The following is a 26792-nucleotide window of genomic DNA, read 5'->3' as shown; positions in this document are numbered from 1 at the left end:
ACACTAGGACCACAGCCTTGTGTAACTCAATGAAACAAAGCCATGCCCACAGGGCAACCCAAGATGGGCAGGTCATGGTGGAGAGGTCTGACAGAATGTGGTCCACTGGAGAAGGGAATAGCAAACCACTTCAGCATTCTTTCCTTGAGAACCCCATGAACACTATGAAAAGGCAAAATGATAGGATACTGAAAGAGGAACTCTCCAGGTCAGTATGTGCTCAACACGCTACTGGAGATCAGTGGAGAAATAACTCCAGAAAGAATGAAAGGATGGAGCCAAAGCAAAGCAAAACAAAACAAAACAAACAAACAAACAAAAAAACAGCTGTGTATGTGACTGGTGATAGAAACAAGGTCCGATGCTGTAAAGAGCAATACTGCATAGGAACCTGGAATGTCAGGTCCATGATCAAGGCAAATTGGAAGTGGTCAAAGAAGAGATAGCAAGAGTGAACGTCAACATTCTAGGAATCAGCAAATTAAAATGGAGTGGAAGGGGTGAATTACACTCAGATAACCATTATATCTACTACTGTGGGCAGGAATCACTCAGAAGAAATGGAGTAGCCATCATGGTCAACAAAAGAGTCTGAAATGCAGTACTTGGATGCAATCTCAAAAATGACAGACTGATCTCTGTTCGCTTCCAAGGCAAACTATTCAATATCACAGTTATCCAAGTCTATGCCCCAACCAGTAACGCTGAAGAAGTTGAAGTTGAATGGTTTTATGAAGATCTACAAGACCTTTTAGAACTAACACCCAAAAAAGATGTCCTTTTCATTATAGGTGACTGGAATGCAAAATTAGGAAGTCAAGAAACGCCTGGAGTAACAGGCAAATTTGGCCTTGGAATGTGGAAATAAGCAGGGCAAAGACTAATAGAGTTTTTTCAAGAAATTGCACTGGTCATAGCAAACACCCTCTTCCAACAACACAAGAGAAGACTCTACACATGGACATTACCAGATGGACAACACCAAAATCAGATTGATTGTATTCTTTGCAGCCAAAGATAGAGAAGCTCTATACAGTCAACAAAAACAAGAGCAGGAGCTGACTGTGGCTCAGATCATGAACTCCTTATTACCAAATTCAGACTTAAATTGAAGAAAGTAGGGAAAACAGCTAGACCATTCAGGTATGAACTAAATCAAATCCCTTATGATTGTACAGTGCAATTGAGAAAGAGATTTAAGGGCCTATATCAATCGATAGATCAAGTGCCTGATGAACTATGGAATGTGGTTCGTGACATTGTACAGGAGACAGGGATCAAGACCATCCCCATGGAAAAGAAATGCAAAAACAAAAAGGCTGTCTGGGGAGGACTTACAAATTGATGTGAAAAGAAGAGAGGCCACAAACAAAGGAGAAAATGAAAGATATAAGCAACTTAATGCAGAGTTCCAGAAAATAGCAAGAAGAGATAAGGAAGCCTTCTTCAGACATCAATGCAAGAAATAGAGGAAAGAACAGAATGAGAAAGACCAGAGATCTCTTCAAGAAAATTAGAGATACCAAGGCAACATCTAATGCAACGATGGGCTCAGTAAAGGACAGAAATGGTCTGGACCTAACAGAAGCAGAAAATATTAAGAAGAGTTGGCAAGAATACATAGAAGAACTATACAAAAAAGATCTTCACCACCCACATAGTCACGATTGTGTGATCACTCATCTAGAGCCAGATATCCTGGAAGGTGAAGTCAAATGGGCCTTCGAAAAAATCATTACCAACAAACTAGTGGAAGTGAAGGAACTCCAGTTGAACTATTTCAAATCCTGAAAGATGATGCCGTGAAAGTGCTGCACTCCATATGCCAGCAAATTTGGAAAACTCAGCAGTGGCCACAGGACTGGAAAAGGTCCGTTTTCATTCCCATTCCAAAGAAAGGCAATGCCAAAGAATGATCAAACTACCACACAATTGCACTCATCTTACATGCTAGTAAGATGCTCAAAATTCTCCAAGCCAGGCTTCAACAATATGTGAACCGTGAACTCCCTGATGTTCAAGCTGGTTTTAGAAATGGCAGAGGAACCAGAGATCAAATTACAACATCCACTGGATCATGGAAAAAGCAAGAGAGTTCCAGAAAAAACATCTATTTCTGCTTTATTGACTATGCCAAAGCCTTTGACTGTGTGGATCACAATAAACTGTGGAAAATTCTGGAACAGATGGGAATACCAGACCACCTGACCTGCCTCTTGAGAAATTTGTATGCAGGTCAGGAAGCAACAGTTAGAACTGGACATGGAATATCAGACTGGTTCCAAATAGGAAAAGGAGTACATCAAGGCTGTATATTGTCACCCTGCTTATTTAACTTATATGCAGAGTACATCATTGAAATGCTGGACTGGACGAAACACAAGCTGGAATCAAGATTGCCGGGAGAAATATCAATAACCTCAGATATGCAGATGACACCACTCTTATGGCAGAAAGTGAAGAGGAGCTAAAAAGCCTCTTGATGAAAGTGAAAGAGGAGAGTGAAAAAGTTGGCTTAAAGCTCAACATTCAGAAAATGAAGATCATGGCATCCGGTCCCATCACTTCATGGGAAATAGATGGGGAAACAGTGGAAACAGTGTTAGACTTTATTTTGGGGGGCTCCAAAATCACTGCAGATGGTGACTGCAGCCATGAAATTAAAAGGCACTTACTCCTTGGAAGAAAAGTTATGACCCACCTAGATAGCATATTCAAAAGCAGAGACATTACTTTGCCAACTAAGGTCCGTGTAGTCAAGGCTATGGTTTTTCCTGTGGTCATGGATGGATGTGAGATTTGGGCTGTGAAGAAGGCTGAGCGCCAAAGAATTGATGCTTTTGAACTGTGGTGTTGGAGAAGACTCTTGATAGTCCCTTGAACTGCAAGGAGATCCAACTAGTCCATTCTGAAGGAGATCAGCCCTGGGATTTCTTTGGAAGAAATGATGCTAAAACTGAAACTCCAGTACTTCGGCCACCTCATCTGAAAAGTTGACTCATTGGTAAAGACTCTGATGCTGGGAGGGATTGGGGGAAGGAGGAGAAGGGGACAACAGAGGATGAGGTGGCTGGATGGCCTCATTGACTCAATGGACATGAGTCTGAGTAACTCCAATAGTTGGTATTGGACACAGAGGCCTGGCGTGCTGCAATTCATATTGTTGCAAAGAGTTGGACAAGACTGAGCGACTGAACAGGACTTAAGTGGTGTCAGGAGCTTTCTGGTGTTCTCCTGTTTTGGATTTAAGCGTCCTGCCTCTGTCTTTCAATCTTATTCTTACAGTAGCCTGAAGACTTCTCCATCCATACAGCACAGGTGACTAAACACCTAGGTTAATGGATAAAAGATTCTTCACAGTTAGAAACACCCATAGAGTTTCACAGAGTTACATGGAGAAAAGAAGAGTGAGCAGGGAGATAGAGGTGACTAGGAGTTGAAGAAGGGGAGACAAAAGGGCAGAGAGCCATCTAGCCAGTAATAATTTCCCTGTGTGCTCTCTTCAGACTGGAACACACAGAGAGATTCATAGAATTAAGTAGATAAGAGAAGGGCAAGGGAGGAGATAGAGGTGGCCTTTGGGAGAAGATGAAGTGTCAAAAGGGGAGAGAGCAATCAAGCCAGTAATCACATCCTTGAGTAAAAGTGGGTACTGAGGATTTGATTCTTAAAGGTACAAAATTGATAACAACTACCAAAAAGCAAAGATTAAAAATCTAGAGTAGAGGTTAAACTCTCAAAAATACAATATTAAAAATACTAAACAAAATGAATCGCAGAAATTTTAAAAATATATATATGAAATTTGCTTAAAAATGGAGTCTTTTTTGCAAGTAATAGCGAGTTATAAAAATGAAAATTAAAGGAGAAATAAAGAACTTAAAAAGAAAAAAATATAAAATGAAAATAATAAAAGTATATCTAGGAATTTTTCAGGAGATTTTGAATGTAGTGTGGGGTCAGATCAGTTTTAGAGAGTTCCTTGTTCCAGCTTATACCTATTTTCAAGGTCTAAGCTGCTCAGGTTCAGGTTCTTGGGTACTTCACAAAGGCATTCCGTTGAGTGTGCGTTTTGTGTCCTTCCCAGGCCTGAGGAGCTCAGGTGACCAGGTGCTTAGCCAGCACACTGTCCCAGGTGAGCTGTGCATCTTAATCACCTCCCTGGTCCCAGCTGCTAGGTTTCCTGGGTGTGCTGCAAGAGCACCATCTCAGGTGTGCCATGTGTCTCCTCTGGGGAGCTGATCTCTGGCTGCGACCCTCCTGGTAGATGTCAACCATCCAGGATCCCAAGAAGACTTGGTTAGCAACTGGGAGCCTTCTCACTGGTGGAGGAGGCAGTCTCTGGGGCCGAGATCGCCCCTTGCCTTCTGGCTCTGGCTGTCGCACACCTGCCTCTCTACCTCCAGCAGGGAGAGGGGCTGGTCTGTAGCTGGCTAGCTCTCCTTTGACATTCACTCAATCCTTTGTTCTGTAAGTGGGCCAGGCTGTGCCTTAGGTTAGAGCTATTCTAGGGAAAATTTTCTCTCTCTCTCTCTCTCTTTTTCTCTCTTTGGCTATTCCACAGTTTGGGTTGCTATCTCAGGTTAACTCGTTCAGATTGTCCTCAGGGCATTCAGGCCCAATCCTTACCCTAAGCATGCAACCCACACCTCCCTGTCCAGCCCCCGCCACTGGTAGCGGACGTGAGCATCTGGGCTACATCTCCACTGGGAGTTGCAGTTAGACGTGTAATCTATGGATTTTTTGTTTGTTTGTTTTTCTCCTCCTGGTTATGTTGCCTTCTGAGATTCCAAAACTCCCCACAGACCCACCGGTGAGAAGGTTTCCTGCTATTTGGAAACAACTGCCCCTCCTTCACAACTCTCTCCTCAGGATGGGTCTCCATCCCTAACTCTTTTGTCTGTCTTTGTGTGTTTTATCTTTTGCCCTACCTCCTTCTGAAGAGAATGGGCTGCCTTTCTGGGTGCCTGGTGTCCTTCACCAGTGTTCAGAAGTGGTTTTTTGGAAGTTGGTTAGCACTCAACTGATCTTTTGTTAAATTTTTTGGGAAGAAAATATTCTCCCCATCCTATTCCTTCGCCATATTAAGGTATCTCCAATTTTTTTTCTTTAGTTTTGAAAATTTATGTTTCTTATATAAAATTGGCCCATTTTATTTTAGAAAATGGAAGGAAGTATGATTCAAGGCATCACATTAGTTTCTACTTGACCAATGGTATGCAGTATATCTCAGAATCCTTCTGTTGGGCAAATTTCACAAATCAGTCAAATGGTATTGCTTTATGAAGGAAAGTACTGCAAAGCCACTCAATTTCTAAGTAAGAAATGTACCATAATCATATAAAGGAATAAAAAGAATGCCAACTATGTATAAAGAGCCTTAAAAATGTTCCTACCCTGAGGTCCAGCAATTCCACTCCTAGGTATGCATCCTAAGTAACATTATTGTCATACAAAGACATTCATTATAGTTTTACATAAAATATTAAAATTTGATAACACTCTAAGTGTACAAATTAGGGAGTGGTTTCAGTAAATCAAAATATTAAAATTTCATTACAAATTGTATTCCACAGTAATGTTGTCTGTTTTGTTCATCACTGTATCATTAACATTCACATGAAAAAAACAAGAACATAAAACTGTACATATAGTTTTCTGTCTACTACATAAAACCAATACATTTATTGTGAAAAGAAAGGACATAAACACATCAAAATGCTAATAGTGAGATTATTGGTAATTTTATTTTTGACTATAATCTTTTGCATTTAAAAATTCCTACAAAATATCTCTATATTGAGAAGCTAAAAATATAGTGTCAATAAAAAATAAGCATTACTTTAGAAAAACTGTTGAGGTAAAACCAATTTAAAATAGTCTTGATAAAGTACTACTTTATTTTTTAAATATACTTATTAAGTCAATGAAAATAGTCAAATACATATAAATTTAGCATTAATGGACCAAAAAAAGTGGTGTCAAAATTTCCAAAGAGTAACTCCTAGTTAATTAAGGAGTATTAACTAGGTAATATCTATGAAAACATAAAGTTGTAAATGGCTTATTCTAAGTCTCATGAAGAATATGCTCAAACTTCTAATTTTTCATTATGAATCAAGATTGCTGGGAGAAATATCAATAACCTCAGATATGCAGATGACACCACCCTTATGGCAGAAAGTGAAGAGGAACTCAAAAGCCTCTTGATGAAAGTGAAAGTGGAGAGTGAAAAAGTTTACTTAAAGTTCAACATTCAGAAAACGAAGATCATGGCATCCGGTCCCATCACTTCATGGCAAATAGATGGGGAAACAGTGGAAACAGTGTCAGACTTTATTTTGGGGGGCTCCAAAATCACTGCAGACGGTGATTGCAGCCATGAAATTAAAAGACGCTTACTCCTTGGAAGAAAACTTATGACCAACCTAAATAGCATATTCAAAAGCAGAGACATTACTTTGCTGACAAAGGTCCGTCTAGTCAAGGCTATGGTTTTTCCTGTGGTTATGTATGGATGTGAATGTTGGACTGTGAAGAAGGCCGAACGCCAAAGAATTGATGCTTTTGAAATGTGGTGTTGGAGAAGACTCTTGAGAGTCCCTTGGACTGCAAGGAGATCCAACCAATCCATTCTGAAGGAGATCAGCCCTGGGATTTCTTTGGAAGGAATGATGCTAAAGCTGAAACTCCAGTACTTTGGCCACCTCATGTGAAGAGTTGACTCATTGGTAAAGACCGTGATGCTGGGAGGGATTGGGGGCAGGAGAAGGTAGATGTAAGAGACGTGGGTTCAACCCTTGGGTCAGGATGATCTCCTGGAGGAGGGGGCAGCAACCCTCTCCAGTATTCTTGCCTGGAGAATTCCATGGACAGAGGAGCCTGGCAAGTTGCAGTCCATAGGGTTGCATAGAGTAAAACATAACTGAAGTAACTTAGCACATAAGAACTCAGAAGTAAAAAAATTACATTGGGATTCAGGAGACCAGTGTTCAAATGTTGGTGTTTGTCACTAATATGGTGGCCCTGGACAAGCTAATTAAATTTCTTCTAGGGTTTCAATGTGTAATAGAGATGGATCAAATAATCGGTTTACCTGGCATGACATAGAATATTAAAGATGTAGGAAGGTAGTAATAGAGTCATCCAGAGCTATATTCTTCATTTCAAAAACAGAATTAGGTTGAATCTTGTGTTGATACATCCTATATAAAACAAAGAAATGTGAATGCTTTGCATATAAAATATTAGCCCAGTAAGGTAATATCTCTATTTCTTATTGATGAGACATTCTGACTTTCAAACCTATGTAATGAAGATAAATGTTAATACTATAACTTTATGGCTAAAAATAAAATTTGAAATGTCTCTTCCACCCATTATTACCATTACCCACATTATTATTACCCATTATTACCATTACCATTACTGGAGGAAGCTCCAGTAGGAGCTTGGAGTTGGATATATTTTCACCAACTCTTATATTTTAATTACTCATGGATGTTACAAGTGAAGATGAACACTTAAAGGTTTATCAAAATAAACCTTGAAGTGAGTCAATAATCTGAATAAACTTGGAGCAAATTAAAAGGGGTAAAGTGTAATGTGAAACGAGCCAGAGATCTTATGTTTCCTGGAACATGAAAAGCAAGCCCTATGCGTGTGTGTGTGCATGCATGTGTTAAGTTATGTCAGACTCTTTGTGGACCCATAGACTATACCCTGCCAAGCTCCTCTGTCCATGAAATTTTCCCGGCAAAAATACTGGAGTGGGTTGCCATTTCCTACTCCAGGATATCTTCTGGACCCAGGGTCTAACCTGCATCTCCTCTGCCTTCTGCACTGGCAGGCAGGTTCTTTACCACTAGCACCATCTGGGAAGTCCAAGCCCTACATTAAGTTTTGGCTAGTCTGTTTTGTTTTTTGCTATTGTTGTTGTTCGTAATTTAATCTCCTATGCCTATCAGAGTGTTGCTTCAGAGTAGATGATCACCAAAGATTTGTTGAATGCATAGATGTGTAAGAGACTGTATGAGGAGCAGTTTAGTAAAGTAGAGATAAAGGGCTGAGAGGTTGCAACTTAAATAGTACAAAAGTGGATATTTTTATAGCTTCTAAATGACATTTAACAATAAAGTAGGTGAAAGTAAAAGTCTTTCAGTTGTGTCTGACTCTTTGAGATCTCATGGACTATACAGTCCATGGAATTCTCCAGGCTAGAATACTGGAGTGGGTAGCTGTTCCCTTCTTCAGGGGATTTTGCCAACCCAGGGATCAAACCCAGGTCTTCTGCATTGCAGGTGAATTCTTTACCAGCTGAAGACACAAGGGAAGCCCAAGAATACTGGAGTGGGTGGCCTATCCCTTCTCCAGGGGATCTTCCTGACCCAGGGATTGAGCCAAGGTCTCCTGCATTACAGGTGGATTCTTTACCAACTGAGCTATCAGGGAAGCTAAAGTGGGTATTGTGTTGCAATTATTGTGGTCTTCTATAGCTTTAGACATTCTTATTTGAAACATGTGCTCAGAAATTCTCATTTTCAAAGTACTATAAACACATGCATCCACACTCACAATTATGAATCACAGAATCAGAAGAACTTATTCAAAAAAGGCAATTTTATAAAGCTGCTGAGAAAACTTTACTAAATGTTATATTTATGTGTAAGACCCCAAACAACAAAATGGGATTAAATTTTAAGAAGACAACTGAAGATCACTGACAAAATTCATTACATATTTATTGTGATTTTTCAAATGGAGACATATCAAAAAAGCAACAGAATCAGAAAACTTAAGAAGCAATATCCATGCACTACTTTTTATGGCTATTCTTATCAATACAAATACTTAACATAAAACTCCCATATTTCAGTAGGTGAGCATGTGTATCCAAACTATTCATTCAATCATTTTTCTGCTAGTCCCCTCATATCCTTGATATTTATTCCCCCATTGAAAGATGCTGTGATAGACCTTATTGGTTGCCTATCCACTTCCCCCTTCTTTTTTTCATAATGTAATAATAACTGCTCTAATATTCCATGCTAGTTTATGACTTCTTCCAGTGTCTGTCCCTTTGTCTAAAATAGTTATCAACTTAAAAAAAAAAAACTACACAATATGAGAGTTGCAAGTTATGTTTTATTGGAGACAAAATGAAGACTGCAACTCTGGGGACAGCACTTCGGATAACTCTGAGAAACTTCTCCAAAGAGGCAATGGGAAAGATCAGTATATACGTGGTTTTTGTGAACAGGAATACAATACAATCACACATTTTTTACAGAAAGTTTCTGCTAGTGAAGCATTTTGTTGTGAATCGTTTTGATAAGTAAAAGGATCAGTCATCACCATGAAGGATTTTAGCGCTTTTCTAGATATGAGGAGATACAAGAATTGGACTCATAAAATTCATTCCTGAAATTATCTATCTGAAGACCTGTCTTGCCAGATATTCCCTGGGTACAAAGTGCCTCATTTCTGCTCTCCACTCTGAATTCCTTTTAGGGGATGTTGAAGGTCAGCAGCTGCAGCAGCACAAGATTGCAAGTGCTGATGGTAAGTGCCAATTTGTAGTTGACAGGAACCCCTGGTGGTCATGGGTTTCCCTCATAGCTCAATCAGTAAAGAATCTGCCTGAAATGTAGGAGACCCAGGTTTGATTCCTGGGTCAGGAAGATCCCTTGGAGAATGAAATGGCAACCCACTCCAGTATTCTTGCCTGGAGAATCCCATGGATAGAGGAGACTGGCAAGCTACAGTCCATGGGGTTGCAAGAGTCGGACACGACTTAGCGACTAAACCACCATCACCACCTGACGATCATAAATTTAACCATACTTTGGGAGGCATTTCATGACCATTTCTTCCCACAGTGCTAGGTCCCATTCTTAGGTCTGCCTAAGATTTCTATGATAGGCCACAGAACGTGCTGTTACTGGACTAGGTCTATCAACAGTAACCATAGGGTTCTGGATCAATCTGTCTTACTCAATCTGTTATGATCCAGGAAAAATTCCCTCTTGTTTTATCTTCCCATACCTAGAGTCACACTATTACAATAATCAATTGCATACAGAACTATATATTTGATCAACTGCTTTGAATCAACTAGTCATCATTACTTTTATTGGAGGTTCAGTCACATATGGTAATATAAGTAACAAAATATTCATAAAACAGGTAAAATACAAATAATGTAGTGACAATTAAGCCAAGGGATTCAATTAGCTATTGCTCAGTATATTTTCAGGTCATCTGACTTAGTCTATTATGTGCCAATCTTTGTCTTTCAGGAAATTATATATTGACACTGTCCAAAAGGCTCCCAGTCTAATTTCCTACTGTTGCTAGTCTGGTTATCCTTGTGTGCATGCTAAGACACTTCAGTCGTGCTAGACTTTTTGTGACCTTATGGACCATAGACCACTAGGCTCCTCTGTGCATGGGATTTTCCAGGAAGGAATGCTGGATTAGGTTGCCATGTCCTTTGTAAGGGGATCTTTCTGAGTTAGGGATTGAACCCGCATCTTCTACATTTCCTGCATTGGTGGGCAGGTTCTTTAACACTAACACCACCATAATTTAACTGTTCTCAAGATAAAGGAGGGCCTTAAAACTTAAATGTATACCCATAGTTGATTCATGTCAATGTATGGCCGAAACCACTAAAATATTTTAAAGTAATTAGCCTCCAAATAAAATAAATAAATTAGTTAAAAAGAAAAAAATATTAAATGGTCACAGCTTGGTGTTAACTCCATCCCTTACTGGGACTGGATTCCCACAACTCCTTGGATGACTTTTTTCTTGTTGCTTTGTTTGAGGTTGAATACATTTAGAGAAAAATACATATTTATGGCCACAGTCAGAGCAGGTATTAATAACTGACTAGGTGACAGGAACCCAGTAATATCACCAGAAATGCCACCAGAAAATTACTAGAGCTAGTCAATGAATATAATAAAGTTAGAGGATACAAAATTAATGCACAGAAATCCCTTGCATTCCTATACACTAACAATGAAAAAGCAGAAAGAGGAATTAAGGAAACAGTCCCATTCACCATTGCAACAAAAAGAATACAATATTTAGGAATAAGTTTACTTAAAAAGACAAAAGACCTGTGTACAGAAAGCTATAAAACACTAATGAAAGAAATCAAAGATGACACAAATAAACGGAGAAATATACCATGTTCTTGGACTGGAATCAAGTTGACTTGGGCTATAATTAAAATGACTACTATGCAAAGCAATCTATAGTTTCGATGCAATCTCTATCAAACTGCCTATGGCATTTCATAGAAGTAGAACAAATAATTTTATAATTTATATGGAAACACAAAAAGACCCCAAATAGCCAAAGCAACTTGAGAAAGAAGAATGTAACTGGAAGAATCAACCTTCCCCACTTCAGCCTATACTACAAAACTGTAGTCATCAGGACAGTATGGTACTGGCACAAAGCAAAAATATAGAAAAAAATGGAACAAACTAGAAATCCTGGAGATAAAACCAAACACCTATGGACACCTTATCTTTTATCGAGGCAAAAATACAGAATGCAGAAAAGACAGTCTCTTCAACAAGTGGTGCTGAGAAAACTGGTCAAACACGTGTATACGAATGAGTTTAGAACACTTTCCAACAAAATCCACAAAAATAAACTCAAAATGGATTAAAGGCCCATATGTAAGATCAAAAACTATAAAACTCTCAGAGGAAAACATAGGCAGAACACTCTCTGACATAAATCACAGCAAGATCTTCTATGACCCACCTCCCAGAGTAATTAAAATAAACATAAACAAGTGGGATCTAATTAAACTTAGATGCTTTTGCATAATGAAGAAAACTATAAGCAAGGTGAAAAGACAGACTTCAGAATGGGAGTAAATAACAGCAAACAAAATAACTGTCAAATAATTAATCTCCAAAATATACAAGCTGTTCATGCAGTTAAATACTAGAAAAATGAACAACCCAATCAAAAATTGGGCAGAAGGCCTAAATGGGAAGAAGATATATAGATGGCTAATAAACACAGGAAAAGATGTTCAATGTCGCTCATTATTAGAGAAATGCAAATCGAAACCACAATGAGTTCTCATCTCACACCAGTCAGAATGGCCATTATCAAAAAGTCTACAAACAACAAATATTTAAGAAGATGTTGAGAAGAGGGAACTCTTACACTGCTGATGGGAATACAAACTGATACAACCACTATGGAGAACAGTATGGAGACTCCTTAAAAACTACAAATAAAGCTAACATACAACCCAACAATACCCCCAAGGAAACCAGAATTGAAAGACACATATATACCAATGTTCACTGCCCAGCATTATCTACAATAGTTAGGACATGAAAACAACTTACATATCAATTGGCAGATGAATGGATAAGGAAGTTGTGGCACACATACACAATGGAATATTATTTAGCTATTAAAAAGAACATATTTCAGTCAGTTTTAATGAGGTGAATGAAACTAGAGCCTATTATACAGAGTGAAGTAAAGAAGACAAAGTTGTTTTTATTGTTCAGAAATTCAGTTGTTTGACTCTTGGCAATCCCATGGACTTCAGCACACTAGGCTTCCTAGTCCTTCACCATCTCCCAGAGTTTGCTCAAACTCATGTCCATTGAGTCTGTGATCCGCTGTTAACCCTTCTCCGCCTGCCTTCAATCTTTCCCAGCATTAGGGATTTTTTCCAGTGAGTCAGATCTTCCCATCAGGTGGCCAAAGTATTGGAGCTTCAGTTTCAGCATCAGTCCTTCCAATGAATATTCAGGGTTAATTTCCTTTTGGATTGACTGATTCAATCTCTTTGTTGTTAAAGGGACTCTCAAACAATTTTCTCCAACACGACAGTTTGGAAACAACGATTCTTTGACACTCAGCCTTTATAGTCCAACTCTCACATCCATACATGACTGCTGGAAAAACCATCAGTTCCGTTCAGTTCAGTCGCTCAGTCATGTACGACTATTTGTGACCCCATGAATCACAGCATGCCAGGCCTTCCTGTCCATTACCAACTCCCTGAGTTCACTCAGACTCATCTCCATTGAGTCGATGATGCCATCAAACCATCTCACTCTCTGTCGTCACCTTCTCTTCTTGCCCTCAATCTTTCCCAGCATCAAGGTCTTTTCTAATGAGTCAGCTCTTCACATCACGTGGCCAAAGTATTGGAGTTTTAGTTTCAACATCAGTCCCACCAATGAACACCCAGGACTGATCTCCTCTAGGATGGAATGGTTGGATCTTCTTGCAGTCCAAGGGACTCTCAAGAGTCTTCTCCAACATCACAGTTCAAAAGAAACAAATCTTCGGTGCTCAGGCTTCTTCACAGTCCAAATCTCACATCCATACATGACCACAGGAAAAACCATAGCCTTGACTAGATGGACCTTAGTAAGCAAAGTAATGCCTCTGCTTTTGAATATGCTTTCTAGATTGGTCATAACTTTTCTTCCAAGGAGTGAGCGTCTTTTAATTTCATGGCTGCAATCACCATCTGCAGTGATTCTGGAGCCGAAAAAAATAAAGTCTGACACTGTTTGCACTGTTTCCTCATCTATTTCCCATGAAGTGATTGGACCGGTTGCCATGATCTTCGTTTTCTGAATGTTGAGCTTTAAGCCAACTTTTTCACTCTCCTCTTTCACTTTCATCAAGAGGCTTTTTAGCTCCTCTTCACTTTCTGCCATAAGGGTGGTGTCATCAGCATATCTGAGGTTATTGATATTTCTCCCAGCAATCTTGATTCCAGCTTGTGTTTCTTCCAGTCCAGAGTTTCTCATGATGTACTCTGCATATAAATTAAATAAGCAGGGTGACAATATATAGTCTTGACGTACTCCTTTTCCTATTTGGAACCAGTCTGTTGTTCCATGTCCAGTTCTAACTGTTGCTTCCTGACCTGCATACAGATTTCTCAAGAGGCAGGTTAGGTGGTGTGGTATGCCCATCTCTTTCAGAATTTTCCACAGTTTATTGTGATCCACAGAGTCAAAGGCTTTGGCATAGTCAATAAAGCAGAAATAGATGTTTTTCTGGAACTCTCTTGTTATTTCCATGATCCAGTGGATGTTGGCAATTTGATCTCTGGTTCCTCTGCCTTTTCTAAAACCAGCTTGAACATCTGGAAGTTCATGGTTCATGTATTGCTGAAGCCTGGCTTGGATAATTTTGAGCATTACTTTACTAGCATGTGAGATGAGTGCAATTGTGTGGTAGTTTGAGCATTCTTTGGCATTGCCTTTCTTTGGGATTGGAATGAAAACTGACCTTTTCCAGTCCTGTGGCCACTGCTGCGTTTTCCAAATTTGCTGGCATATTGACTTCAGCAGTTTCACAGCATCATCTTTCAGGATTTGAAACAGTTCAACTGGAATTCCATCACCTCCACTAGCTTTGTTCGTAGCGATGGTTTCCAAGGCCCACTTGACTTCCAGGATATCTGGCACTAGGTGAGTGATCACACAATTATGATTATCTGGGTTGTGAAGATCTTTTATGTACAGTTCTTCTGTGTATTCATGCCATCTCTTCTTAATATCTTCTGCTTCTGTTAGGTCCATAACATTTCTGTCCTTTATTGAGCCCATCTTTGCATGAAATGTTCCCTTGGTATCTCTAATTTTCTTGAAGAGTTCTCTAGTCTTTTCCAGTCTGTTCTTTTCCTCTATTTCTTTGCATTGATTGCTGAAGAAGGCTTTCTTATCTCTTCTTGCTATTCTTTGGAACTCTGCTTTCAGATCCTTATATCTTTCCTTTTCTCCTTTGCTTTTCATCTCTCTTCTTTTCATAGCTATTTGTAAGGCCTCCCCAGACAGCCATTTTGCTTTTTGCATTTCTTTTCCATGGGGATGATCTTGATCCTTGTCTCATGTACAATGTCACGAACCTCATTCCATAGTTCATAAGGCACTCTAACTATCAGATCTAAGCCCTTAAACCTATTTCTCACTTCCACTGTATAATCATAAAGGATTTGATTTAGGTCATACCTGAATGGTCTAGCGGTTTTCCCCACTTTCTTCAATTTGAGTCTTATTTTGGTAATAAGGAGTTCATGATCTGTGCCACAATCAGCTCCTGGTCTTGTTTTTGTTGACTGTATAGAGATTCTCCATTTTTGGCTGCAAAGAATATAATCAATCTGATTTTGGTGTTGACCATCTGGTGATGTCCATGTGTAGAGTCTTCTCTTGTGTTGTTGGAAGAGGGTGTTTGCTATGACCAGTGCATTCTCTTGGTAAAACTCTATTAGTCTTTGCCCTGCTTATTTCCACATTCCAAGGCCAAATTTGCCTGTTACTCCAAGTGTTTCTTGACTTTCTACTTTTGCATTCCAGTCCCCTATAATGAAAAGGACATCTTTTTTTGAGTGTTAGTTTTAAAAGGTCTTGTAGGTCTTCATAAAACTGTTCAACTTCAGCTTCTTCAGCGTTACTGGTTGGGGCATAGACTTGGATAACTGTGATATTGAATGGCTTGCCTTGGAGACGAAGAGAGTTCATTCTGTCGTTTTTGAGGTTGCATCCAAGTACTGCATTTCGGACTCTTTTGTTGACCATGATGGCTACTCCATTTCTTCTGAGTGATTCCTGCCCGCAGTAGTAGATATGATGGTAATCTGAGTTAAATTCACCCATTCCAGTCCATTTTAGTTCGCTAATTCCTACAATGTCGAGATTCACTCTTGCCATCTCTTGTTTGACCACTTCCAATTTGCCATGACTCATGGACCTGACATTCCAGGTTCTTATGTAATATTGCTCGTTACAGCATCCGACCTTGCTTCTATCACCAGTCACATCCATAGCTTGGTATTGTGTTTGCTTTGGCTTCATCCCTTCATTCTTTCTGGAGTTATTTCTCCACTGATCTCCAGTAGCGTGTTGGTTACCTACTGACCTGGGGAGTTCCTCTTTCAGTATCCTATCATTTTGCCTTTTCATACTATTCATGGGGTTCTCAAGTCAAAAATACTGAAATGGTTTGCCATTCCCTTCTCCAGGGGACCACATTCTGTCAGACCTCTCCACCATGACCTGCCCATCTTTGGTTGCCCCGTGAGCATGGCTTGGTTTCATTGAGTTAGACAAGGCTGTGGTCCTAGTGTGATTAGATTGACTAGTTTTCTGTGAGTATGGTTTCAGTGTGTCTGCCCTCTGATTCCCTCTTGCAACACCTACCATCTTACTTGAGTTTCTCTTACCTTGGGCATGGGGTACCTCTTCACAACTGCTCCAGTAAAGCACAGCCGCTGCTCCTTCCCTTGGATGAGGGGTATCTCCTTACTGCCACTCTTCCTGACCTTCAACATGGGATAGCTCTTCTAGCCCTTCCTACGCTCGTGCAGCCACCACTCCTCAGGTTGCTCCTCCCAGCCACTGCCCCTGGCCTCGGGCACGAGGTGGCTTCTCCCGGCCACCCCTGACCTCAGACTCAGGGTAACTCCTCTCAGCCACTGCCCCTGACCTTGGACGGGGGTTGTTTCTTCCCGGCTGCCACTAATCTTGGACGTGGAGTAGCTCCTCTTGGCCGGTGCCCCTGGCCTCAGACTTGGGTAGCTCCTCTTGGCCGTTTCTGTGCCATCAAAGCCTGGAACTCTTGGCCACTGCCCCTGATCTCTGATGTGGGGTAACTCCTCTTGTCTGCGCTTAGTACGCAGGGTCACAGCTGCCCGTGCTTAGTGCCCCAGATCTAGGCATCATAATTTTGGAAAATTAATGCACTTCAGTCAAGTTCAGTCACTCAGTCATGTACGAGTCTTTGCAACTCCATTAATCACAGCACACCAGGCATCCCTGTCCATCACCAACTCCCAGAGTTCACTCAGACTCATGTCTATCGAGTCAGTGATGCCATCCAGCCATCTCATCCTCTTTTGTCCCCTTCTCCTCCTGCCCCCAATCCCTCCCAGCATCAGAGTCTTTTCCAATGAGTCAACTCTTCGCATGAGCTGGCCACAGTACTGGAGTTTCAGCTTTAGCATCATTCCTTCCAAAGAAATCCCAGGGCTGATCTCCTTCAGAATGGACTAGTTGTATCTCCTTGCAGTCCAAGGGACTCTCAAGAGTCTTCTCCAACACCACAGTTCAAATGCATCAATTCTTCAGTGCTCAGCCTTCTTCACACTCCAACTCTCACATCCATACATGACTGCTGGAAAAAACATAGCCTTGACTAGACGGACCTTAGTAGGCAAAGTAATGTCTCTGCTTTTGAATATACTATCTAGGTTGGTCATAACTTTTCTTCCAAAGAGTAAGTGTCTTAATTTCATGGCTGCAGTCACCATCTGCAGTGCTTTTGGAGCCCCCAAAAATAAAGCCTGACACTGTTTCCCCATCTATTTCCCATGAAGAGATGGGACTGGATGCCATGATCTTCGTTTTCTGAATGTTGAGCTTTAGGCCAAATTTTTCACTCTCTACTCTCACTTTCATCAAAAGGCTTTTTAGTTCCTCTTCACTTTCTGCCATAAGGGTGGTGTCATCTGCATATCTGAGGTTATTGATATTTCTCCCAGCAATCTTGATTCCAGCTTGTGTTTCTTCCAGTCCAGAGTTTCTCATGATGTACTCTGCATATAAGTTAAAAAAGCAGGGTGACAATATAAATTAAATAAAATCTTGTTATATCCATTTAAAATTTGTCACCAATGAAAGTAACTTGATGTGAAGAAACTTTTAAGGAATGAAAATATAAATACAATAAAATATTAATATATATTTATAAATAATACCAGATCTTTTAGATGAGTTTTATTAAGAATGATTATATTTTAGACTCTTCAGATTTTGATAAATTGAATTTCTATGATTGTGCCAAATTAAGTTAAGAACTGAAAGGTTATTGAATAGTTACATCACTCCCATATAAAATGATACTGAAGCATTTATTACTGAACATCAGCTTTGTTTTACAGAGAAATAAAATGTTCAGAACTATTATGAAATATGTTTTGTGACACTTTCTATAAGAAAGTATATTTTTAAAAGAAATTCTTGTTTGGATTTATGTTTACCAATCTACAGAGCACAAATATAAAGGACTGTTCATGATTACTTAAGTAGAGAAGGATGTGTGCTTTCAGTAAAGAAGGCGTGAGGAATAGAATTGCATTTTATAAAGGGAAAACGGAGATAGGTCTGACTTACAAGTGGCTGCTTCTGAATAGAAAAGAGATAGATACATAAAATTATAGAATGTTTTGTGACAAGTGGATCCTAAGAAAAGAAGTTTTGTGTATGATCAGGAGAAGGCAATGGTACCCCACTCTAATACTCTTGCCTGGAAAATTCCATGGACAGAGGATCCTGAAAGGCTGCAGTCCCTGGGATCGCTGAGCGTCAGACATGACTGAACGACTTCACTTTCACTTTTCATTTTCATGCATTGGAGAAGGAAATGGCAACCCACTCCAGTGTCCTTGCCTGGAGAATCCCAGGGACAGGGGAGCCTGGTGGGCTGCCGTCTATGGGGTCGCACAGAGTAGGACACGACTGAAGCAACTTAGCAGCAGCAGCAGCAGCAGGTTTAACTAAATTTAAAATAAATTCAATTAGAAGTAAATGCATTTCAAAAGTTGTTGCTGTCATTCAGTCCCACAGTCATATCTGACTCTTTGTGACCCCTTGGATTGCAGCATGCCAGGATTCCTTTTCCCTCACCATCTACTGAAATTTGTCCAAGTTCATGTCCATTGCTTCAGTGATGCCTTCCAGGAATCTCATCCTCTGACACCCTCTTCTCCTTCTGCCCTTGATATTTCCTAGCATTAGGGACTTTTCCAGTGAGTTGGCTGTTCACATCAGGTGACCAAAAATACTGGAGCTTCAGCTTCACCTCGATCCTTCCAACTAGTATTTAGGGTATATTTCCCTTAAAATTGACTGGTTTGATCTCCTTGCTGTTCAAGGAACTTTCAGCAATCTCCAGCACCATAATTCAATGGCATCAATTCTTTGGTGCTCTGCCTTTTTATGGTCCAGCTCTCACAACCATACGTGACCACTAGGAAGACCATAACCTTGGCTATATGGACCTTTGTTGTCAGTGTAATGTCTCTGCTTTACAACACACCATCTAGTTTTGTCATAGCTTTCCTGCTGAGAAGCAACCTTCTTCTCATTTCATGGCTTCAGTCACCATTCTCAGTGATTTTAGAGCCCAAGAGATGAAAATTTGTCACTACTTCCACTTTTTTCCCATTATATTTGTCATGAATTAGTGGGGCTGTATGCTGTGGTCTTAGTTTTTTTTTTTTTAATATTTAGTTTTAAGCAGGATCTTTCTGGCTTCTCCTTTACCTTCATCAAGAAAGAGGATCTGGGGGCGGTCCTAAGATGGTGGAGGAATAAGATGGGGAGACCACTTTCTCCCTCACAAATTCATCAAATGAACATTTCAACGCTGAGTAAATTCCACAAAACAACTTCTGAATGCTGGCAGAGGACATCAGGCATCCAGAAAAGCAGATCATTGTCTTCAAAAACAGATTGCAAGCCCAACGGTAACTCCCCCAGCGAAGAAGCAGCGCAGATGCCTGCATCTGCCAATAGCAATCAGGGGCTGGGCAGGGAGGTGCAGGCTGCAGCACTTTTTAAGAATCAGGCCAGAATGCCCTGAGTGTAACCAGAGCAAACTAACTTGGGCTAGCAAACCAGACTGTGGGATAGCTACCATGTGAAAAGCTCTAACATAAGACACTGCCAGGACTGCGCACAGAACAAAGGATGGAACAGAAATAGCCGGCTGCAGACCATCCCCCTCCGGTGACAGGTAGCCAGAGCTGGAAGGGCTGAAAGGGGGCAATTGCAGCCCTAAAGAGACATTGCCTACTAAAGTGCAAGCAGGCTTCTTTGCTAACTAAGACTTCTCAGGGTTCTGGACAGTCACCATCCACCTGAGAAGGGGTGCCAGCTATACACCCAGAAAACTGAATAGCAGGGACAGGAAAGGTGATAAGTTGCAGTGACCGCACTCATCAAACACCTGAGCTACTCGGACCTGGAAAGGGCACAAAATGCAGGCCCAACTGAATCTGTGCCTCTGGGGACTGCCTGAATGCTGAGCCTGAGTGGTTTAGACCGGGGAGGTGCATGCAGCCTAGGGCCGGCCTCAGACTGTTACCAGTGGAGCAACGTAGAGCCTGAGCGGTGTGTGCCATGAGCAGGGGCAGGCCCAGCATGGCTGAGACACTACAAGCACAAGCCAGTGTTATTTGTTTGCAGCATCCCCCGCAAAACAAAGTGTCCACCACCGCCCCCCTTGTGTCAGGGTGGAAACCAGACACTGAAGAGACCAGCAAACAGAAGAAGCTAAACAGAGGGAACAGCCTTGGAAGTGACTCCACACTGCCCACAACACCAAGTCCCAGATATATCTTTACTATCTTTATGATCATTCTCTCTTTTTTCTTTTTTTTGTTGATGTTGTTGTTTGATTGTGTTTTTCTTTTTTTCTTTTTCTACTTTTTTTAAACTTTTTAAAATTTTAAGTCCTCTATTTCTCCTTTAATTTTTGTTTTTATAACCTACTATTAATTTTCAAAAAAAGACCCTATTTTTAAAGCAAATGCCATATATATATATATATATATATATATATTTGTGGTTGTTGTTGTTGTTTTTTAATAATTCTTGCGATTTTTTTTTCTTCTTCTTTTCTTTAATATTGTATTTTTGAAAATCCAAACTCTATTCTAGATTTTTAATCTTTGCTTTTTGGTATTTGTTGTCAATTTTTTACATTTAAAACCCCAATCTTCAGTACCCAATTTTACCTGAGAGTGAGATTACTGGCTTGACCACTCTCTCCTCCTTTAGACCCTCCTTTTTCTCCATCAGTTTGCCTCTGTCTCTTCCCTCCCCCTTCTCTTCTCTACCCAACTCTGTGAATCTCTGTCTGTTCCAGATGGCAGAGAACACTTAGGGAACTGGTTACTGTTTGGATCGGTCTCTCTCTTTCTCATTTCCCTCTTTTAACCTCCTGGCCACCTCTGTCTACTTCCTCCCTCTCCTCTTCCCCGTATAACTCCGTGAACATCTCTGAGTGGTCCAGACTGTGGAGCACACATAAGGAAGTTATTACTGGCTAGCTTGCTCTCTCCTCTTTTGATCCCACCTCAACTCATTTCAGTCACTTCTAACTACCATGTCCCTCTTCTCTTCTCCATGTAACTCTGGGAACCTCTCTGGGTGTCCCTCAATGTGGAGAAACTTTTCATCTTTAACCTAGATGTTTTATCATTGGTGCTGTATAGATGGAAAAGTCTTGAGGCTATCATAAAAATAAAACTGAAAACCAGAAGCAGGAGGCTTAAGTCCAAATCCTGAGAACATCAGAGAACTCCTGAATCCAGGGAACATTAATCGATAGGAGCTCATCAAACGCCTCAATACCTACACTGAAACTAAGCACCACCCAAGGGCCAACAAGTTCCAGAGCAAGACATACCACACAAATTCTCCAGCAACACAGGAACACATCCCTGAGCTTCAAAATAAAGGCAGCTCAAAGTTACTCCAAAACCACTGACATCTCATAACTCATCACTGGACACTTCATTGCACTCCAGAGAGAAGAAATGCAGCTCCACCCACCAGAACACCGACACAAGCTTCCCTAATCAAGAAACCTTGACAAGCCACTGATACAACCCCACTCACAGTGAGGAAACTCCATAATAAAGAGAACTCCACAAATTCCCAGAACACAGAAAGGCCAAACCAAACACAGCAATATAACCAAGATGAAGAGACAGAGGAATACCCAGCAAGTAAAGGAACAGTAGAAATGACCACCAAACCAAACAAAAGAAGAAGTGATAGGGAATCTACCTGATAACGAATTCCAAATAGTGATAGTGAAAATGATCCAAAATCTTGAAATCAAAATGGAATCACAGATAAATAGCCTGGAAACAAGGATTGAGAAGATGCAAGAAAGGTTTAACAAGGACCTAGAAGAAATAAAAAAGAGTCAAAATATAATGAATAACGCAATAAATGAGATCAGAAACACTCTGGAGACAACAAATAGCAGAATAATGGAGGCAGAAGATATGATTAGTGAAATAGAAGATAGAATGGTAGAAATAAATGAATCAGAGAGGAAAAAAGAAAAAAGAATTAAAAGAAAGGAGGACAATCTCAGAGACCTCCAGGACAATATGAAACGCTTCAACATTCGAATTATAGGAGTCCCAGAAGAAGAAGACAAAAAGAAAGATCATGAGAAAATACTTGAGGAGAAAATAGTTGAAAACTTCCCTAAAATGGGGAAGGAAATAATCACCCAAGTCCAAGAAATCCAGAGAGTTCCAAACAGGATAAATCCAAGTCAAAACACCCCAAGACACATATTCATCAAATTAACAAAGATCAAACACAAAGAACAAATATGAAAAGCAGCAAGGGAAAAACAACAAATAACACACAAGGGGATTCCCAAAAGGATTACTGCAGATCTTTCAATAAAAACGCTTCAGGCCAGGAGGGAATGGCAAGACATATTTAAAGTGATGAAAGGGAATAACCTACAGCCCAGATTACTGTACCCAGCAAGGATCTCGTTCAAATATGAAGGAGAAATCAAAAACTTTACCAACAAGCAAAAGCTAAGAGAGTTCAGCAACACCAAACCAACTCTCCAACAAATGCTAAAGGATCTTCTCTGTACAGGAAACACAAAAAGGGCGTATAAACCCAAACCCAAAAAGAGTGTATAAACCCGAACCTAAAACAATAAAGTAAATGGAAATGGGATCATACTTATCAATAATTACCTTAAACATAAATGGATTGAGTGCCCCAAAGAAAAGGCGAAGCCTGGCTGAATGGATACAAAAACAAGAACCCTATATATGCTGCCTACAAGAGACCCACTTCAAAACAAGGGACACATACAGACTGAAAGTGAAGGGCTGGAAAAAGATATTCCACGCAGAGACCAAAAGAAATCAGGAGTAGCAATACTCATATCCGATAAAATAGACTTTAAAACAAAGGCTGTGAAAAGAGACAAAGAAAGACACTACATAATGATCAAAGGATCAAACCAAGAAGAAGATATAACAATTATGACTATATATGCACCCAACATAGGAGCAACACAATATGTAAGACAAATGCTAGCAAGTATGAAAAGGGAAATTAGCAATAACACAATAATAGTGGGAGACTTTAATACCCCACTTACACCTATGGACAGATCAACTAAACAGAAAATTAACAAAGAAACTCAAACTTTAAATTATACAATAGACCAGCTAGATCTAATTGATGTCTATAAGACATTTCACACAAAAACAATGAATTTCACCTTTTTCTCAAGTGCTCACGGAATCTTCTCCAGGATATATCACATCCTGGGCTATAAATCTAACCTTGATAAATTCAAAAAAACTGAAATCATTCCAAGCATCTTTTCTGGCCATAATGAATTAAGATTAGATCTCAATTAAAAGAGAAAAACTATAACAAATTTCAACATATGGAGGCTGAACAACATGCATCTGAATAGCCAACAAATCACAGAAGAAATAAAAAAAGAAATGAAAATATGCATAGAAACGAATGAAAATGAAAACACAACAACCAAAAACCTGTGGAACACTATACAAGCAGTGCTAAGAGGAAAGTTCATAGTAATACAGGCATGCCTCAAGAAACACACACAAAAAAAAACAAAAAAAACAAACAAAAAAAAAACACCTAACTCTACTTCTAAAGAAACTAGAAAAGGAAGAAATGGAGAAGCCCAGAGTTAGTAGAAGGAGAGAAATCTTTAAAATTAGGGCAGAAATAAATGCAAAAGAAACAAAAGAGACCATAGCAAAAATCAACAAAGCCAAAAGCTGGTTCTTTGAAAGGACAAATAAAATTGACAAACCATTAGCCAGAGTCATCAAGAAACAAAGAGAGAAAAATCAAATCAATAAAATTAGAAATGAAAATGGAGAGATCACAACAGACAACACAGAAATACAAAGGATCATAAAAGACAACTATCAGCAATTATATGGCAATAAAACGGACAACGTGGAAGAAATGGACAAATTCTTAGAAAAGTACAACTTTCCAAAACTGAACCAGGAAGAAACAGAAAATCTTTACAGACCCATTAAAGCATGGAAATTGAAACTGTAATCAGAAATCTTCCCACAAATAAAAGCCCAGGTCCAGACAGCTTCACAGCTGATTTCTACCAAAAATTTAGAGAAGAGCTAACACCTATCCTACTCAAACTCTTCCAGAAAATTGCAGAGGAAGATCAACTTCCAAACTCATTCTATGAGGCCACCATCACCCTAATACCAAAACCTGACAAAGATGCCACAAAAAAAGAAAACTACAGGCCAATATCACTGATGAACATAGATGCAAAAATCCTTAACAAAATTCTAGCAATCAGAATCCAACAACACATTAAAAAATCATACACCATGACCTAGTGGGCATTATCCCAGGGATGCAAGGATTATTCAATATATGCAAATCCATCACTGTAATTAACTGAACCGAATAAGTATATAACTTCTTGCCAAAAACTAACAAGGGAGCACTCTTTCCATCCACTTTGATGTCTATGTCAGCAGCTTCCTCTATCTCTTTCATACTTTAATAAAACTTTATTACACAACAAACTCAGAGTGATAAGGCTCGTCATTGGTCTCATATCGAATTCCTCTCCTCTGGAGGCCAAGAATCCTGGCTTTGTTCATGGCTCGTAACAGCAACCTTTCATCTTTGTGTCTCATATGGGATTCTTTACCACTAAGTAAGGACACAAGGAGCTCTAGTTCTTTGTTATCCTAGTAAAAACGTTTTTTACTTTGCTTTACTAACTCTACAGTGTGCTTGTTTGTGTGATTTATTGAAAGAGATGCACAAGCAAGTGCGAAGTAAGAGTTGTGCCCTAATCTGCGGTTCCACAGTGACTTCATATGGCTTATAGCAGAAACCCTGTCAGGAGATTATACCGACCTGCTAATGCCAAGAGGCACCCAACATCTCCTCTTGGGGAGCAGCCAGAGATGGATGAAGCATATGGACTGAACTCGCCTTTCTTGGTCAAATTTTCTGGTCTCTTTGACCATTTCATAACTGCCTGGGAATTAAAACTACTGACCTAATCTGTCAGATCACAGACTTTCAAGGGACTTTTGACCTATGCTGTTACCACGTACTTTTGTTTGGACCACAAGTTTGGAAACATCTAGCCTTGCTAGGAGCTGAAATTTACAAGAGCATGTTCAGGAGCTCCAGGAATGTCTCTCAGGCCGGGGGCCACTCTCTTGGCTGCCTGCCTCAGGGGAGAGTGACCTGGAAAGGGGGTCTGTCTCCATCCCCATCTAGAGCTGGGAGAGATGCCTCTGATAGAAAGAAACCATGGCTACACATGCCACTTTTTTTCTCTCTTACAGATGGGAGCTAGCATTTCCATTTCCATTAAAATGTATTTTTTAAAAAATGGAACAAGTTTGATCTCCAGAGTTTACAAAAGACATGTCTGATCTTTTTCTGTGATACTGAATGGCCACGGCATCCTTTGGAAGATAGGGAATGCTGGCCAGTTGAAGGGTCTCTTAATTATAATACTGTTTTACAATTAGGCTAGTTTTGTAGAAAACAAGGGAAATGGGTAGAAATACCACATATGCTACTCTTTTTCTGTCTGAGACATGCCAGACTTATGTCTTAAGGGTTCAGATTTGAGTGCAAAACCTTCAGCTCCCTCCTGTCCTCTTACTATGCCGCTGTATCCAGGGCTCCCTACTGAACAGTTTGAGAATCAGGCCACCCTTCCAGGAGGGATTGCCTCAGTCTTGGTAGAAACTCAAATAGTACCAATTGCAGTCAAAACTATTTAAAGGATCCAAAAAGTACATAGAAGCCTTTACAGGACTAACTTTATAACCTTACTTGGAGAGATGTAATGTATGCCTTGAGACAGATGCAAATACCCTATTCAAAAACTCGAATTTTGAGGAAAAACTGTTGCCTTTGGAGATGAACAGCTTGGTAATAAATCAGCAGAAAAGGGGGAGGGTGAGATAGCCACCTTCCATACTGGAAATTAGACAGTCCCCACAACAGAGTCAGTCAGGGACTATAACATAGCTAAAAGAAGATGGGGACCAGGGTCACTTTGTCAGATGTGTTCTTGAAGGACTCAAGTGGGTGCACACTAAGACTTTAAGCTATGCCAAGTTGACAAACAGAACAAAAGGGAGAGAAGGAAGCTCCTGGTATATTCCTAGATAGACTACAAGAAGCCCTTCACAGATTCACTGAGATTGATTCCTAAAATGCAGAAGGAAGAATTATCTTAAAATATCGATTTCTCACTCAGTAGGCTCCAGATATCCACTTTAAGCTAACAGACATATGTACCAAAACAGTCTTAGATGACCTACTACAAGTGGCTCAGACAGTTTATTATGGCAGGGAGAAGGAGGAGAAGAGGTAGAAAAAGACCAGGAAAGACTGAAGCCGTAACAATGACTTTCAAATCCACATTGAAACTGCCAGAAAAACTGCCCAGGGGGACCCACGTGAAAATGGATGGACTTGATATTACTGTAGAAAGGAGGGGTACCTCAAGCAGGATTGCTCTCGGGTGTCTAAGCCTCCCCCCAGCTCCATGTCAGGTCTGCAAAGGACCACACGGGAGAGGAGACTGCCCTCCAAGGTGTAGGCCCCTGGGGTTGGACTCTCAAGACAATCAGGACTGAAGGTGCCCAGGGGTCATCACAC

General features: G+C 40.1%; 1 protein-coding gene across 1 annotated transcript in view; it reads right to left on the bottom strand.

Moving 5' to 3' along the window:
* CYLC1 (cylicin 1) overlaps positions 1–24757 on the bottom strand; it is a 56953-nt gene extending 32196 nt beyond the window's left edge. The window contains exon 1 of the mRNA XM_070291195.1: positions 24672–24757. Within this exon, the coding sequence (XP_070147296.1) occupies positions 24672–24757 (86 nt within the window). The remainder of the gene's footprint in view (positions 1–24671) is intronic.
* Positions 24758–26792: the final 2035 nt, after the last annotated feature.

The sequence above is a fragment of the Ovis canadensis genome, chromosome X (assembly GCF_042477335.2).
Source record: "Ovis canadensis isolate MfBH-ARS-UI-01 breed Bighorn chromosome X, ARS-UI_OviCan_v2, whole genome shotgun sequence".
NCBI classification, from domain to species: domain Eukaryota; kingdom Metazoa; phylum Chordata; class Mammalia; order Artiodactyla; family Bovidae; genus Ovis; species Ovis canadensis.
This window is presented reverse-complemented; position numbering and strand designations above follow the sequence as displayed.